Genomic DNA, 16,063 nt, shown 5'->3' with positions numbered 1-16,063 from the left:
GCCCTTACTTGGTCTTTCATCACTTCCCAAGTTTTGTTGAAGCCAATTACAACATTATTTTTATCATGTACACAAAACAATGCTCATTTTTTTGCGTTTCATGCATTTTGAATTATTGTTTATAAAGCACAGCATTCTGTCAGATAACACAAAATAAACAATCTTTTTTTTTTTTTTTGCATTTCCCAATCTTTCACACACTTTCAGGTCTGATCCTTACTTGTCTTTTGGGTTTTTTTTTGTCTTCTTTCTGTAGTCCGTAGCCGTATCCAACAGGGTCTGGTTTCCATTGCGGCCAGAACTGTTATCACCCACCTTGTCAACCATCTAGGACATTACCCAATGTCTGGAGGGCCTGCTACTCTCTCCAGCCAGGTACAGTTAGTTAGTGAGGGTTTCTATCCTGACATTATTTTCCACAGCAAGAAAGGCGGGAAAAAGTGGCGATGATTCCAAAGGCCCATGGCTGACAGGGGCTCCAGAAAAAAATTACAGTACTGGTATTTTCAAATTGCGGCACATTCTGAGTGTTGGATGAGGCTGGGACATTCATCGATTTTCTCAATTGACAGTGTTCGTTAGAACTTTTAAGTAGTTAAAAGGGTGTCCCGAGTTGCCGTGCACTCTTGCCCTATTAAAATGGCTGCAAACAGGGGAGCTATTTTGCAAAAGCACAGTCAGTGTTGCCAACCTAGTGATTTAGTTGCTCCATTTTGCGTATGACAAGAAAGGAGCCCGGGAGGGGGGCAATCGGGCTGAACACATTTCTACATTACAAAAGCAAGGATTTATTGCCATTTTGGAAACTTTGAACCCGAGGTACGTATTTAGTTCCAAACTAAAGCAAAAAATATAGAGGTGACCTTGACTCATTTTCAACTAACTATGTGAGAATAAAGTGTTAATTAGTAGGGCACCTGCAACCCTAGAGAGAATAAGCGGTACAGAAGATGAATGGATGGAAATTTGTTCGAATTTTTTTAAATTCATTTTTTTGTATTTTGTGACATACTGTTTTTATTTTTCATTTCTAGGTGTGTGAGAACCAGGACAACCCGTACTGTGAGAGTCTAGATCTTGGACCTGAACTCTTCCACTCACCAAATCTACAGTTCCTGTCGTTAAATGGCTCTACACTGCTCTCAGTGCTTCAGGTAACTTTTTTTTTTAAATGAATTCTTATGCCAAATATACTCACACAGGACTCCTTATAAAGTTAATCTGGCTGTGGTGGGGCTGTCTAAGTGGTTTTATAACTCAATGCAAGTGCAATCAAGGACAGTAAGGAAAATAATACAATTTTGTATTTAGTCGTATCTCTATTTCAGATTCGGTCAGAGTGTGGTGTACCAGGAGGTGGAATGACAGCTGGTTTGTCCTCTGCTCCTGCTTGTGTGCGTGTTGTTATTCGGGATGTAGCTGGAAAGCACTCCTGGGACTCTGCTGTCCTCTACGGGCCTCCACCGTGCTCGCCAAACAGCCCTGCACACACAATATTGACACAGACACAATCCCCCCATAGTGTGAATCTCCATCTACACACCACAGCCAAAAAGATCAGAGAGGAGCGGAAAGAAGGCAGTCCAGTAGACCAGCGTGAAGAGTCAGAGGAGAGAGGAAGCGCAATAGAGGGTCAAAGTCCTGAGGGAGAGATGGATGAGGACAGAGAGGGAAGCAATGTTGCTGAAGAAGAAACTGCGCGACTACAAAGAGGTCGAGGAGAAGAGGAAGAGGAGAAGCGGGCGGAGGGGAAAAAGGAACACACCGTGGGTGGGGAGGCCAACAGGGCGGAAGTTGGCTTTGAGCAGCTTCTAGCTCCACCGCTGGCGAAACGGGTATGCCGCGAGGTGGTTCCAGCATGGGACACAATGAGGGATGGAGATGATGCTCTGGATGAAATGCTGCAGTACCTCGGGTACTCAAGTCCTGAGTGTCTACAGAGAGCAGGTAGACAAAAACACACACGCATTGAGCAAAATTTGGATAACACATACAAACACGAGTTAAAATGCACAGCTCATCTTTACTAATTGTCCTCACAGGAATGCCGCTCAATATCCCAGTCCCCCCACCAGCTTGTGTTTCTGAGAAGCAGGAGAATGATGTGATCAATGCCATCTTGAAGCAAAGTGCCGCAGAGAGAGAGTTTGTCCTTCATGTGCGTCATTGTCATACAATCATGATAAAAATGATGTCTTCGGGTTGGCTGGTAGTTTTAAGCAATTTTATGCAAGGTGGCACAACGTACTGTGATAAGAAAACAATACTATGTTACTGTCAAATGTCCATCCGCTTATCTGGGGCTGATTCGCAAAGACAGCAGTTTCAGCAGGGAAGCCCAGACTTCCCTCTCCCTAGCCACTTCGTTCAGCTCCTCCAGAGGAATCCTGAGGTGCTCCCAGGCCAGCCAGTAGACGTAGTGTCTACAGCGTGTCCTACTGTAGGTCGTCCCCAGGGCCTCTGCCCGTTGGGGCGTGCCCGGAACACCTCACCGGGGAGGGTTGTCCAGGAGGCATCCTAATCAGATGCCCAAGCCACCTCTCCTGGCTCCTCTCGATGTTAAAGCGGAAGTCAACCTAAACATATTTTTTTCAAGAATATGCTCCCAGCAGGCCCACTAGCGGAAACACGGCATTCTGATTAATTTTGCGTTTGTGGAATATAAGTTAAGCAGCAAAATGCACTCGTTTTTAGCCATCTCAGGGGGCGGCCATTTTGTCTTCTGTCGACTAAAAATGACATCACAACGACCAATCACGGCTCAGATTCAGAGAACAGGTCAGCCGTGATTGGTCCTTGTGAGCAGTTGTGATGTAATTTTCAGTCGACACAAGACAAAATGGCCGCACCCAGAGATGGCTAAAAACAGGTGAATTTTGCTAGATTTCACAAACGCAAAATTAATCAGAATGCCGTGTTTCAACTAGTGGGCCTGCTGGGAACATATTCTTGAAAAAAATATGTTTGGGTTGACTTCCGCTTTAAGGGGGATGCTGTCAAACGTTTTTTTTTTTTAAATTCCAAACTCTTTCAACAGCTGTGTCATATGCTGTTCGTAGTAAAAATATTTTAGTCATTAAAGTAAATAAAAAAAAAAAAAACATTCTTTTTTTGTATCCAGTACTGGTAGATGTATCCATTTTGATTTAACGGAATTGCTTGGACCCTTTTTTGTGGTCACCAAATGCATTCCTATGACCTCTTATTGTTAGGTAGAGTTCGTCAGAACAGAAAGACAGCCTCTTCCCCACAATTCTCATTTTTCTCATCAATTATGTCTGTTTCAGAGAGGTGAGGAGTTAAACATGAGAGCAGTGGAACAGAGTGAACCAGAGACTCAGACACCCCAGTCAGCTTTCTACTACTGCAGGCTATTAATCAACATACTGGGACTCAACTCCTGGGAGAAAAGGTGAGATACGTGAAGACCACACACAGGACGCTTTGCTGAAATGACCATCTAGCTGCAAGTAAACAATAAAAATGAAACAAGGAGAGTTACGCTTTTGAGCGCTCTCTGAACCGAGTTGATGTGAGAGGCTGAAGTCTCACGACTTCACCCATGAGAGTGGTCTGTCTTTTGGAATTTGGGCAAAGTGTTAAAAAGTCAAACATAGAGCAACATTCTGTGCTCACTAACTAGTCAGTCTAGTCTAGAGTACTGCCTTGTTTTCTTTCATTTACTTCCTCATGTTGGGCTGTTTTATTGCTATTAGAGGATATGCAATACAGTAGAGAAAAGGCTTGCTTTTTTTTTTCCTCCTCTGTCCTTGCTAAATTTACATAAGGCCAACAATTTTAATTCAAAAATGTGTCCTGTGCTAATTAGACACCATGAGTTTTTTTTCCCCCCTATTCAGCGGCACATCAATTTTTCTTCTCTGTGACTCCAGGCTAAATAAACCACACAATGTTAAAGTATCGGTATAAATGTGTCTGGGCCGCTAATGGATGCTCATTGCTCTTTATCCAGAGAATTACACCGCCTGCATTCAGCCAGCACAATAGACTTCTTAACGCGCAGCGTGTGTGCGTGTGTGTCGGGGTGTTGTAATGAGCCTAGGAGGCCATTGATCAAAATCATCCCATCTGAAGCTAGAATAAAAGGCGGTGCTTGACGATGAGAATAGTGGGGGTGAAAAGCAAACCTGAAAACAGGATGCATAAAGCACATGGAAATGTAACAAAAGAAAGAACTTGAGCTAAAATAAGTGACAACCTTTAAAAACTGCACATAGAGTAGGTTCAAACAACAAATGATATAAGTAGAGAATGTCTGATGTGTTTCCCCTTCATCTCTCACCATGTATTCATATATGATATTACAGGCTGATTGCGAGATACTGACAGTCTTCCCTCTATGTTCAAGGCTGCGTCTCTTTTTTTTTTTAAATGTTTTTTTTCTCAATAATCCAAATTGTAAATGGAGTCTTTGAGAGCAGAGAATGAGGCCATTACCACATATCAGTTTAATAAAGAGCAAATTGCTGGCACATTGCTTTCTCTCTATCTCTCGTGTTTCCTTTTTCTCACTCTCTCTAGAAGAGAAATGAATGATGTGTCATTATGAGTCCATTTCAAGCATCATCTGCTTCACTCCTGGTTTGAGATCAGTGCTGCTGAAATCGGTGGCTGGTCCTCGCAGGACATTTTAAACGATCCCTGGATCTATCAGGTTACATAGAAAAGCTTTTGCCTTGAATGAAAATAGAGTCTCTTGTTTTGTTACATCTTGATCCTGAAAGTGGAGATAACACGAGTTTGCTGAGAACTTCTCCTGCTAAGAGGAGTTGTTGCTATTGATAGTATAATGTAACAGGGCCCTCCAATTTTGTGTGCAGTGTGGTTGTCTGGTTTCGTCGTTTTTTTTTTCGACCCAATACGTGGTGGTTCAATTTCAGTTTGACTGTGCTCCGCTCTCGCTGCAATGGAATAAAGTAACAGTTAATGAATGGTTCAGCAATACATTTCACCATGGATGTTTTTTTTGCAGTGTAACTTTAAAAGGGAACTAAACCCAAGATGTCAGAACTTCATTATAATTTAACAAACTTATCTTCTTTATCAGCAAGGTGTACTTAAATCTACTAAAGTATTTATTTAGAAAGCAAATTCAAAACAATGCATTAGCCTTTGTGTACTTATTTGGGTTGCAATGCGAATAAACGATAATGTGATGTGCGTTCGTCAGTTTCAGCTTATTATGCATCTTTCTTTAATAAATCCCGTTTTCAAGTCCTACCGTGAGACAGCCTGGTTCCGCCCTGTGTGGTCGTTTTTCCATTCCACTTTTTGCAAGGCCGGAACAGATTTAGGCATTTCTGAAACCCCACGGCTCCCATTTCCTGGTTTTAAGTGAGTGAGACACAGCCACTCACACACATTCTGTTTCACAGCAGTACTTAGCCATATTTACAATACTAGTGTAGAATACTAGTTTTCTTCCTTTATATGGTCAGAGTTTGTGTCCTGTCTGAGAAGAGAATTGCACATTGTGAGCTGAGATAGGCGCCAATTAACCATTTTGTACACAGCAATGTAAAAAATACCTTCATACATTTTGAAACCAGTGACTTTCAGATAATATTCCTAACAGTGATCCATGCAGACGTGTTAGAGGACAGATTCATCAATCTTGTCATACCTGAGTCATTGTTCAGTTTTAAGATAACTTCAAACTAAAGCTAGAATTAGCAATTATGGTATTTTGGGGCAACATGTCTCAGTCATTTGGGGGTTAGTTGTCTCGTGACATATGCAAAGAATGGACCAATTAAAACGGACCCCCGGTAAATAGGCGATTCGTTTGTCAGCGTTTTGTTTGAGTGATTACAAATTTTTATGGTCTGGCAGCGGCCGGTGGCTGGCTGTGTCTCGCTTGCTTGAACCCGGAAATGGATTTTTCACCAGTTTGAACGCTTCTGTGCACTTTCATTGCCTATAATTTGCAACGTCGCCATATCGTGCAGCTGCAATTCAAATGTTGAATCTTCACAAAACCAGTGGCCGAAACTCAGCCACTTATATAATCTTGTGGCATAACCCCGCATACTGTGAGTATGCAAGTGGAGTTCCGCCGCATAAAGCCTCGCACAGTTCAGCTATCCTGCCCCAATTCATTGGTGCCTGTTGTAATGGAAAAGCAACAGAGGCCAGGCAAGGCCAAACGAGGCCGGGGCAGAGCGGAGTCTGGTCATTCTGAAATCTGGAATGGAAAAGCGCCTTTTTTGTAAATATTCAGCAGCACCAAAATACATCGTCACTTATAGGCAGAATCCTCTTATCTCCAAAATCACTACTAGGGGATAAAAAAATCAAACGGCATCATGCTTGAGCTTCCAAACACGGCATCGTTCAAGTTGGTATTGTACCTCAGGGTGCTATCATATTCCGTTGCGCACCAACAACAACATCCCGAAATCGGGTTCAATCGCTATTTTAATTTGCTAAAAAAAAGTGGCTAATTTATTTAGCTGTCACTGATTAAAATGGTAGAATACGGTGCCAACCATCCACATCAGTCTGAGCTTGCGCTGGCCAGACAAAAGGCCTTTAATACTTCCCAAAAGCAAACAACTGTGATTACATCATCTTCCCAGCTCTTTTTCAAAGGTCTTAGAGCAGGGGTGTCAAAGTCAAATGGACGGAGGGCCAAATAAAAAAAATTACGACAAGCCGAGGGCCGGACTGATAAAATGTCCATTGAAATTTTTTTGAATGTCCAGATTGGATCTGGTCCTTCGCGCCTGCTGATGATGTCACGCTTTATATTTCTGTAATATATTTCTTTGCCTCTATGTTTGTCAACCCCCTGGCTGTTGTGTTTTTATCTTCGGAGTTACTAAACAAAAAATAAAATAAAGTACATTACTGCTACTTTTGCGAGGCAGCTCGTACATCACTTTCGTTTGCGTTTCTCCTGCTAAACTGGAAACAATTTTCTGGTTGACTCGGGCTGCAAGATTGCATGAACTGTACATAATTTGAAGAAAAACGGAGAGGATCCTATAATCGGTATGGTCTCTCCAGCTGACTCTATTTTAGAGTGGCAAGGTATGAATGTGTGTGCCCCTGTCAGAAAACACAGGCCCGTATTCCACTTGTCTATTTATTGTGGTCTGCAACAACACAGACAAAGAATAACCTAGCAACATCATCCAGTGCATATCCATTTGTTAACAATATGCCTAAACATTACAATTCACTGTATTAAGCAATTAAACAGCCAAACAATACGTACAATTCACATTCACACGTTTCATCACTAGAATAGTTGGCTTACTAGCCGAAATAACTAACTAGTGTTCATCAACGTGACATCACTCACGAGAACATATCTAGGCTATTATGTACAGCAGTTACCTCACACGAACCTGACTTATTAAACTCACCTTTTAACATTTACACACAACAACAAACGTGGTGAAACACGGGCAATCTGCAACTACTGAGTTTGCTGGCACGAACAAACTCCTAGCTGTGTCAAAGGGAGAAAAAAAGAAAAGAAATGTCACTGCTATCAACATTTAGCGTTCGCGGAGCATTCAATGCCTTCTCACAATGTGGGACATCTCCGCACTACATCTAAACTAAATGAATTTATCAAATGCCAACAATTACTAATAATAAAACAACGTGAGATTTCTAACATGAAGTATTTCTTAATAAAGTGTGCTTTACTCCAAATAACTTTTCACCACAATGCGATTCTGAAAGCCACGAAAAGTGACGTGAAGTCTTCAGTCGGCACGCAGACGACCGAAGGACGATCCTCGCTAAAGTAGCGGTAATGTTCGTTATAACAACAGCCAGGGGGTGGCAAACATAGATGCGAGATGTTATCTGTGTTGTGGTCGAATTTGCGTCTTGCCAAGTTGTTTTGTTTCTGAATTTAATGAATGCATCGTGCGGCTGGATGGGAGGACATGCGAGCGAGAGTAGCATAGGACGAACAGGAGAGCCGTTGCTCTTCTTTGACTGAAACGGTTGTCGTACTGTATTGGCGTCGGCTGCTGCCCACAGTAGCCGGTTGGACTAATAAAACGTGATAATTAAAACTACGTCCGTGTTCTTGGAAGACGCTACAATATATTTTAAAGCGTGACGTCATCGGCACACGCGAAGCACCCGATCACATCTGCTACCCACACCCGCTTGCTGCGGGCTGCGCGATCTAATAATAAAGCAATATCACCCCAGGGGCCGTAGAAAACCTTCTCGCGGGCCGGGTGTGGCCCGCAGGCCTTGACTTTGACATAAGTGTCTTAGAGGTATGAGTGATATAATAAATAAAATGAATGATAAGCTGACCAAGCAATTTAATAGAAGAAAATGAATCTACACCCACTTACCTTTGTGGTTGAGTGCACCGAAGCATTATAGGGATCCATTTTCAACAAAATAGGCTTACTCAAATGTATCTTACCTAACCATTTTCACTCGCATTTGTCTAATACAAAAACTGAGGCGATAATTATGCCACATGCATGGCGCCGCAGAGTAAGAAGAGCAGTTTTATAATATTTCTCAATGAAGTGGGCAAGAGCATTAATAGATTTGTTCTCAAGGTATTTTCAACATTTTAAATAAGTACTGTGTTTTGACTAGTGCTACATATCCAATGTACTCTTGCTTTATAATTTGGAGCATTTACTTCTCCTTTAAAAGCTATTGCTTTTTGTTTGGTTTTGCCTCCAGTAAGAAGCAGCAGTGTGACACATTTGAGCCAGGTTGCCAGGTCTACATGTTTTTTCTACTGCAAGGGTTCATTTTTATTTTATCTTTACTTGTTTGTTGTTTCTCAGGAGTAACTTTCATTTACTGCGGAAGAATGAGAAACTATTGCGAGAGCTGAAAAACCTGGATTCACGGCAGTGGTGAGATAACCAGCACTTCTTGTTTTCTGTGCAATCAGCTTTGGGTTTTTTTCCCATTGAATATGTTTGTTCTCTTTTGCTATGCTCTAGTCGGGAGACGCATAAAATTGCAGTTTTTTATGTAGCTGAAGGACAAGAAGACAAACACTCCATACTCACCAACACTGCAGGAAGCCAGGCATATGAAGACTTTGTTTCTGGACTGGGTTGGGAGGTATGAGAAAAAATGATACTTCTGCATGCCTATTCATAATTAACTCATTCACTGCCATTGACGAATTTATTTGTCTTTTCACAGTCCAGCCATTCAATCACAGGAATTTATTTTTATTTTTTTCACATTTTATCAAACGTTAGGGTAAAAGAGCGTCTGAAAATGCCTGGCAGTGAATGAGTTAATAGTCCTCACTTAAAAAAAGTCCAGCATCCATTTGAACATCACATATGGTAACTACACCAAATCAATAATAAATTAGCTTCTTACTAAAACTGGATTTACACTGCATTTCAAGTGAAGTATATCAAATATGTCTGTGTTGACGGTGAACTATTTACTGAACATATTTGCTGTGTTTGTGCTCAAGCCAAAGCAAGAGCAGTATTGCTTTGGTGCCATCTGGTAGCATCTTGGTCTCACGGCAGTATGTTGAAGTGAGTTGAGGAGTTTCATTTACACATAATGCTTTGCTGCCATCTTTGTATAAAACATTGTTTCTTTTTCAACAACACAACATACAAAAATGAAAAAGAATAACAAAAACAATCACAAAAGCACGTTTGTCACATGATTCAAATCAATTCACTAAATGCTGTGATGTGGTTTAAGTGTCTGATCTCGCTGACCATCTGTGCAGTGTCCATTTCAGCCATTTTTCTTGACATAAGTCATCCTTAGTTCTCAATCTGTGCATCCGTTTTTCTGTCATATATTGTGTTGAAGATATTGAACCAGTCATCTGGTCTCAGAGGGCCTGGATTAAGGCATTTCTTCTTAATTGACTTGTTCAATGCTGCCAGCATGATCTGAAGCCAGTACTTATGATACCTTAACATAAATTCTCCTATTAAATATCCTAGGTGCAGTACCACCCATGAAAACGATACATTTTAGCCCAAAAACCGTCACGATAATTTTATGATGTTGTGGCAATTCAGTTGCTGTGATATTTACCTTAAGTTCCCCTGGATATTATTTTAGTTGGCCTTGATTTGTAGAAGCCCATTACAGGTCTTGAGGTGTACCTTTTGTTTAATTTCCCTCTTATAGAATAGTCTCTTGAATAGGCTCTCAACTGTAAGCATATGATATGTTTATTCTACATATTACCGTTTTGCCTTTTGGGATCTATTATAAGAATGTTATCTTATCGTAAGCTACCCATCACAGTTGGCAGATTCTTCTCACACTCTTGAACCACCTTTCCAGTGGAAGTTGGGTCACACTGTTGACTTATTCATTTTGGTGTACCTTCATCCTACCATCCGCAGTAAGGATTTGAATTTGCCTTCCAAGAACAGCCTGCAGCAAAAAGTCCAATCGTGTTTTTCGTCAGTAATCGTTTTTTTTTTGTCATAAATTCTGTCTATTTAGTTGCACTAGGGGCTCAATTAAGATTGTGAACAGAAGATTGATATCCATAGCCTAACAATGTCTGTCTGTCCATTCCTTGAAGCATAACTGAATAGTAAGGCTTTACTCCAAAATCGCATCTTTGCCACAATTACAAATCCTTATTGAGGAGGAGGGCTGTCGATTACTGTTTTTTGCCTTTCAAGGTGGGGCTCCGTCCCTCTGGTTGACTGTACATTCACAAATCACATGAAACATTTGCCTTATTTACAATCGACACATGGCTAATGTGCCATATTGTGACCACGTATGATTATATCCGAGCAGTGCGTTTACGCTGCACTCGTGAGCAAAAGCCTGATGTTCCAATTTTATGTTTTTCTTTCACTATGCTGCCACATCACATAATCAATAATAACTGTAATTTTCATTTGAACATGCAGAGTAAATCTGGCTTTATTTGTCTGTTGAACATTTAACTCATTCACAGCCATTGACAAATTTACTTGTCTTTTTACAGTCCAGCCATTGAATCCCAGGAATTTATTTATATTTTTTTCAAACGTTAGGGTAAAAGAGGGTCTGAAAATGTCTGGCCGTGAATGAGTTAATCGTCTAACATGTAACAGTAAAATCTTACAGTTTACTGTGCAATGTAGGTGGCTTCTTGAATGTTTTTTCCTTAGGTGGACCTCACCACTCACTGTGGTTTCATGGGAGGACTTCAGAGGAACCGCAGCACAGGCCAGACCACACCTTATTATGCCACCTCTACAACAGAGGTCATCTACCATGTTTCAACCCGAATGCCCCATGACCAGGACCACAATCTCACCAAGAAGGTAACCAACTCTCATCTCTTATTCTTTATCGAGCACATAAGTGTATGGGAATTAAATTGTTCACTCAAGAAATCGCCTAAGTAGAACAAAATGTCCAAATCCAAAGACATTCATAAACACATGAGAAAATAAGTAATGGACATCTATCAGTGCGGAAAATGTTACAAAGCCTTTCCTAAAGCTTTAAGACTTCACTTAACCACGTTGAGACCCAATATTCACAAATGTAGAAAAATGGGATAGTGGTGAACCTTCCCAGGAGCAGAGGTGTCAAATCCAGGTCCAGAAAGCAAAAACCCTGCTACAGTTTAGCTTAAGCAGTAAACAAGCTAGCTACCGAGAGCTTTTTCCCCTGCCAGTTGACTAGAAGCAACTGTGGCTAAAGCTAAACTGTGAAAGGGTTTTTACTTTCTGGATCTGGATATGACACCTCTGCCCAGGAGTTGCCTGCAGACAGAAATGACCCCAAGATCACAGCGACGACCCATCACAAAGGTCACAAAGGAACCCAGGACAATATCTAAAGAACTGTTGGCTTCCCTCGCCTCAGTTAAGGTCAGTGTTCATGGGTCAACAATAAAGAAGACACTGGGAAAAATGACATCCATGGCAGAGTTCCAAGGTCAAAACCACTGCTGACCCAAAGAACATAAGGCTCATTAAAAACAAAAAACAATAATTCCCAAGACTTGTGGGAGAATATTCTATGGACTGATGAAACTAAAGTTGAACTTTTTGCAAGGTGTGTTTCTCGTTCCATCTAGTGTAAATATTACACAGCATTTCCGAAAAAGAACATCATACCGAGTCCGGTGCTAGAAGACCATCTAGTGTTGCTGAATTAAAGCAGTTCTGAAAGGAAGAGTGGGCCAAAAATATCTCCGCAGATATGTGAAAGACTCATTGCCAGTTATTGGCGATGCTTGATTTCAGTTGTTGCTGCTGAGGGTGGCCCAACCAGTTAATAGGAATAGTTAACCTAACCTAATAGTTAATTAGGTTTAGGGGCAAGTACTTTTTCTCACAGGCCCAGGCAGTTGAATACATTTTTCCCTTAACAGCTAATGTTGGTGAGTTATCTTTGTCTGATATTTACTTGTGGTTGTTGAAATTAAACAAAGTGGGGTAACTATGCAAAAACCTAAGAATTGGAGAAGAGGGCAAATACTTTTTCACGGCACTGTAACTAGCAGGAAACATGCTCAAATGTTTGCCATGTGACAGCCAATCATGGCTCAGCTTCAGAATACAGGTGAGCCGTGATTGGTTGTTACCTGATCCCTGAGCAACTGTGATGTCATTTTCGGCACCAAGTGGCAAAATGGCCGACCCCTCAGATGGATAAAAATGGGTGGATTTTGCGTCTTTACTCATATTTCACAAACATAATTGTATTCAGAATGCTGTGTTGGACTAGTGAGAGCGCATACAACATATTATTTTGAAGAAATTTTGGGGTTGACTTCCTCTTTAAAATCCCTCTATAAAAAGATCTAACTCTAAGGTAAAAGATCTAACACAGTGTAATGCATCTCCTTTCCAAATGACAATGGGTCAAATGCAAACAGGCACACAAACCCATTTGTGTCACTGTATCTCAAACCCTCCAATTTTCGAGCAATAATTTATTTCAATTAAATCTGTATTTGTGTATGGTGTTGAATTAGCATCACAGCAGGCAGCTTTAGTGTGTTTGAGATGGTGTATGCGTTTGTGTGCACACCTGTCAACCCCCAGGCGGTGGGCACTCTGCACATGGCCATAATGTCGCTTTAATCAGATCAAACTTCCTGCTTGTCGGCCTATCATGTCGCTGCAGGCTTCTGATTGGATTATCGCTGCCTGGTGCAGCACCATCCATTTCCCTGATCAGCTGATGGCTCCGTTAAACACACATACTCATAGACATGCACATGAACACACATGCACGCGCTCACTCACTCACGCACGCACATTCACAGTCAGCTTTGAGAGGCTCCAGCTAATACTTGACCCCAATGAGAACAAGCAGAAAAAATGTATGGATGGTTAAAATACAGCATATACCTAAACATTGAGTGACATGACTCCAACCATATATATATGGTTGTCACAGTTGCCCTAATAAAAGTAACTCAGTTACTTTACTGATTACTTAATTTTAAAAGTAACAAAGTTAGATGACAAATGAATTTAATAGTTACATTCAGCAAATACCGACAACCCTGCTTAACCCAATAAGGCCTAAAGTGCCTGGCTAATAACCTAAGCTTGATTTGGGAATCACGCTCGTAAACCTGAAATTTTCCCGGAAATTCAACACCTGAAAAATAATCAATATCTCAGCTCCTGTAGCAGATAGAAACATAATTCCAAAAGAAATTGAAAGCTTAGACATGTGGCTTTTAAACTGGATTAATAATAAAGTTTATTAATCTGTACTGTTTCAATCGAAGATGTAAAAATAACGCAATTTTTTTATCAGTGGAATATAAGTTAAGCAGCAAAATGCACTCGTTTTTAGCCATCTATGGGGGCGGCCGCTTTGTCTTCTGTCGACTGAAAATGACATCACAACTGCTCACAATGACCAATAACAGATCAGATTCAGAAAACAGGTCAGCCGTGATTGGTCGTTTTGAGCAGTTGTGATGTCATTTTCAGTCGACAGAAGACAAAATGGCCGCCCCATAGATGGCTAAAAACAAGTACATTTTGCTGCTTAACTTATATTGCACAAACGCAAACTTTCAACTGGTGGGCTTGCTGGGAATATATTCTTGAAAAAATATGTTTGGGTTGACTTCCGCTTTCACGTAGTTATTAGCTAACGTTCCGTCATAATCGGCCGCTGCCGGGGTTGTAGCTCACGTTCCTCTCACAGCGTGCAGCCTGGTATCTATTCTTCATTTTGCATTTTTAAAGTTACATTTATTGTGTAACAAGTAGAAAAGCGGGAACCATGTCGGGTGTTCGCAATGGTGTAATAGAGGCGTAAATCCCCCCCAAATAAAACTTAAAAATAAATATAATATTACATTTTAAAATCAAAATAATAATAAGGAGAGTAAGCCAACCTCTACTTCGCCATTTTTCAGCTATCGCGGGGAGTTCTGTTAATTCAGTTAATTTGGGGTAATGCTACACTCACACAAGTTCACACGCGCACACACGCACACACACCCCCACAGACACACACACACACACACACACACACACTACCAGCCGTTCTGCAGACTTGGTCCTATTTGTTTTCCTGGACATACTCAATCTTTCCAGAGCTTCACTCAGTTTTCTTGTCCACTCTCCATCTTCACACATTCACTCAATCACCCTCAGGGCCAAACATCACGCACATGCACACACACACCACAGATGTGTACACAAGGATTCTAAAACCTTGGATGTATGATGGATCCACCCAATCTAGCGCGCCGTGCGAGTTTCATATATGCTTGGCATTGAATAAGTTCATACTACACAAGGTAAATGCCGTGTTTTGTTCAAATTGCAGAGCAGTATTCATCTTTCTTATTATTCTTCCTTTCTTGACATGTCCATATTCATCCTATCTTCTGTCTATCCATCCAGCTGAGACACCTGGGTAATGACGAGGTCCACATCATTTGGTCGGAACATTCCAGAGACTATCGGCGAGGAATCATCCCCACGGAGTTTGGCGATGTTCTAATCGTCATTTACCCCGTGAAAAACCACATGTATTCCATCCATATCCTCAAAAAACCGGAGGTACTGGCAATCTCTTTATTTGAATTTAAATTAAGTGAAATAACACATTTTAGTGAACATTTTTCATCTTCAAATTTTAAATAATTTTTCAGCAACTGGGGGATATCTTTGTATTTAACTGGTTACTGTCTCTTTTTGTAAAGGCGCATGGTCATATCCGACGACGCAGACATGCATCCAGATTGTCTGACAATCCAGGGAGATGCTGCTCTGCTTTATGTTTGAGGCTAAAGCCCAGACATTAATACCACAGCACTGATAGCGTAACTCTATTTTAAACGAGACTTAACACAATCAAAGTATTTTTTTCTGTATGACATACTGTAGATACCACAGCACTAATAACATAACCATCTTCTGTTTCATTCATCCTTCAAGCAAAATATTGGATTATTGTGAATCTGAGAGCAAGTTAGATAAGCTATTTTCTGCATTGTTGTCCTGAAAGCTCTGTATTCTGTCATGGAGCAAACGAGCTGGAGACCTGGTCTTCAAATTGATTGAATAAAAAAGCCTATTCCCTTGGGTGGATTCCTGAAGCGCAATATCAAATTGAATCTGAAAAGAAGCATAGCCTCAATCGAATAATACATGAAAGCAACCTCCCCAAAAACTTTAACATTATTTTTTGGACTGTCAGAGAGAATGTTTTTTCTCTGATAAACATCAATTAGCTGTTTACTAACTTATTATTAATCATGTGCTACCGATGGAATAGAAAGTTATTGTCAGTTGCGTGTGTCACAACACATTTTGTCACCGTAGGTCCCATTTTTTGGTCCACTGTTTGACGGCGCCATTGTGGACATGAAGATTTTGCCAACGATGGTCAGAGCCACAGCTATCAATGCAAGTCGAGCGCTGAAATCACTCATTCCTCTCTACCAGAACTTGTATCCTTTTAAACCCCTGCTCCGACTTGGACGTTGAAATGTAAGTCACTAAACCTTTATTTTCCCCCTTTTCATGCCATGTCAATTCAGGATCACGCAAAGGATGCGAGGAGTAAAGTAACTTGACCAAGAAATAATGTCGCTTGTCCCTTT

The 16,063-nt window shown here is 40.9% G+C and overlaps 1 protein-coding gene across 7 annotated transcripts in view; it reads left to right on the top strand.

Annotated features, from left to right (window-relative positions):
- The window catches only part of ralgapa1 (Ral GTPase activating protein catalytic subunit alpha 1), an 83,172-nt gene that overhangs the window by 38,923 nt on the left and 28,186 nt on the right, over positions 1 to 16,063 (top strand). For all 7 annotated transcript variants that reach the window (XM_086048816.1, XM_086048815.1, XM_086048818.1 and 4 more), the window contains 10 exons: positions 257 to 375; positions 1,035 to 1,154; positions 1,329 to 1,947; positions 2,043 to 2,158; positions 3,288 to 3,412; positions 8,805 to 8,876; positions 8,967 to 9,090; positions 11,133 to 11,288; positions 14,859 to 15,017; positions 15,783 to 15,910. In XM_086048816.1, the coding sequence (XP_085904942.1) occupies positions 257 to 375; positions 1,035 to 1,154; positions 1,329 to 1,947; positions 2,043 to 2,158; positions 3,288 to 3,412; positions 8,805 to 8,876; positions 8,967 to 9,090; positions 11,133 to 11,288; positions 14,859 to 15,017; positions 15,783 to 15,910 (1,738 nt within the window). The remainder of the gene's footprint in view (positions 1 to 256; positions 376 to 1,034; positions 1,155 to 1,328; positions 1,948 to 2,042; positions 2,159 to 3,287; positions 3,413 to 8,804; positions 8,877 to 8,966; positions 9,091 to 11,132; positions 11,289 to 14,858; positions 15,018 to 15,782; positions 15,911 to 16,063) is intronic.

This window comes from Filicampus tigris, chromosome 13 (genome assembly GCF_054856515.1).
Source record: "Filicampus tigris isolate MCC_2025a chromosome 13, RoL_Ftig_1.0, whole genome shotgun sequence".
Taxonomy (NCBI): domain Eukaryota; kingdom Metazoa; phylum Chordata; class Actinopteri; order Syngnathiformes; family Syngnathidae; genus Filicampus; species Filicampus tigris.
Note: the sequence above shows the minus strand (reverse complement) of the source record. Positions and strands in the feature narration are given on the sequence as shown.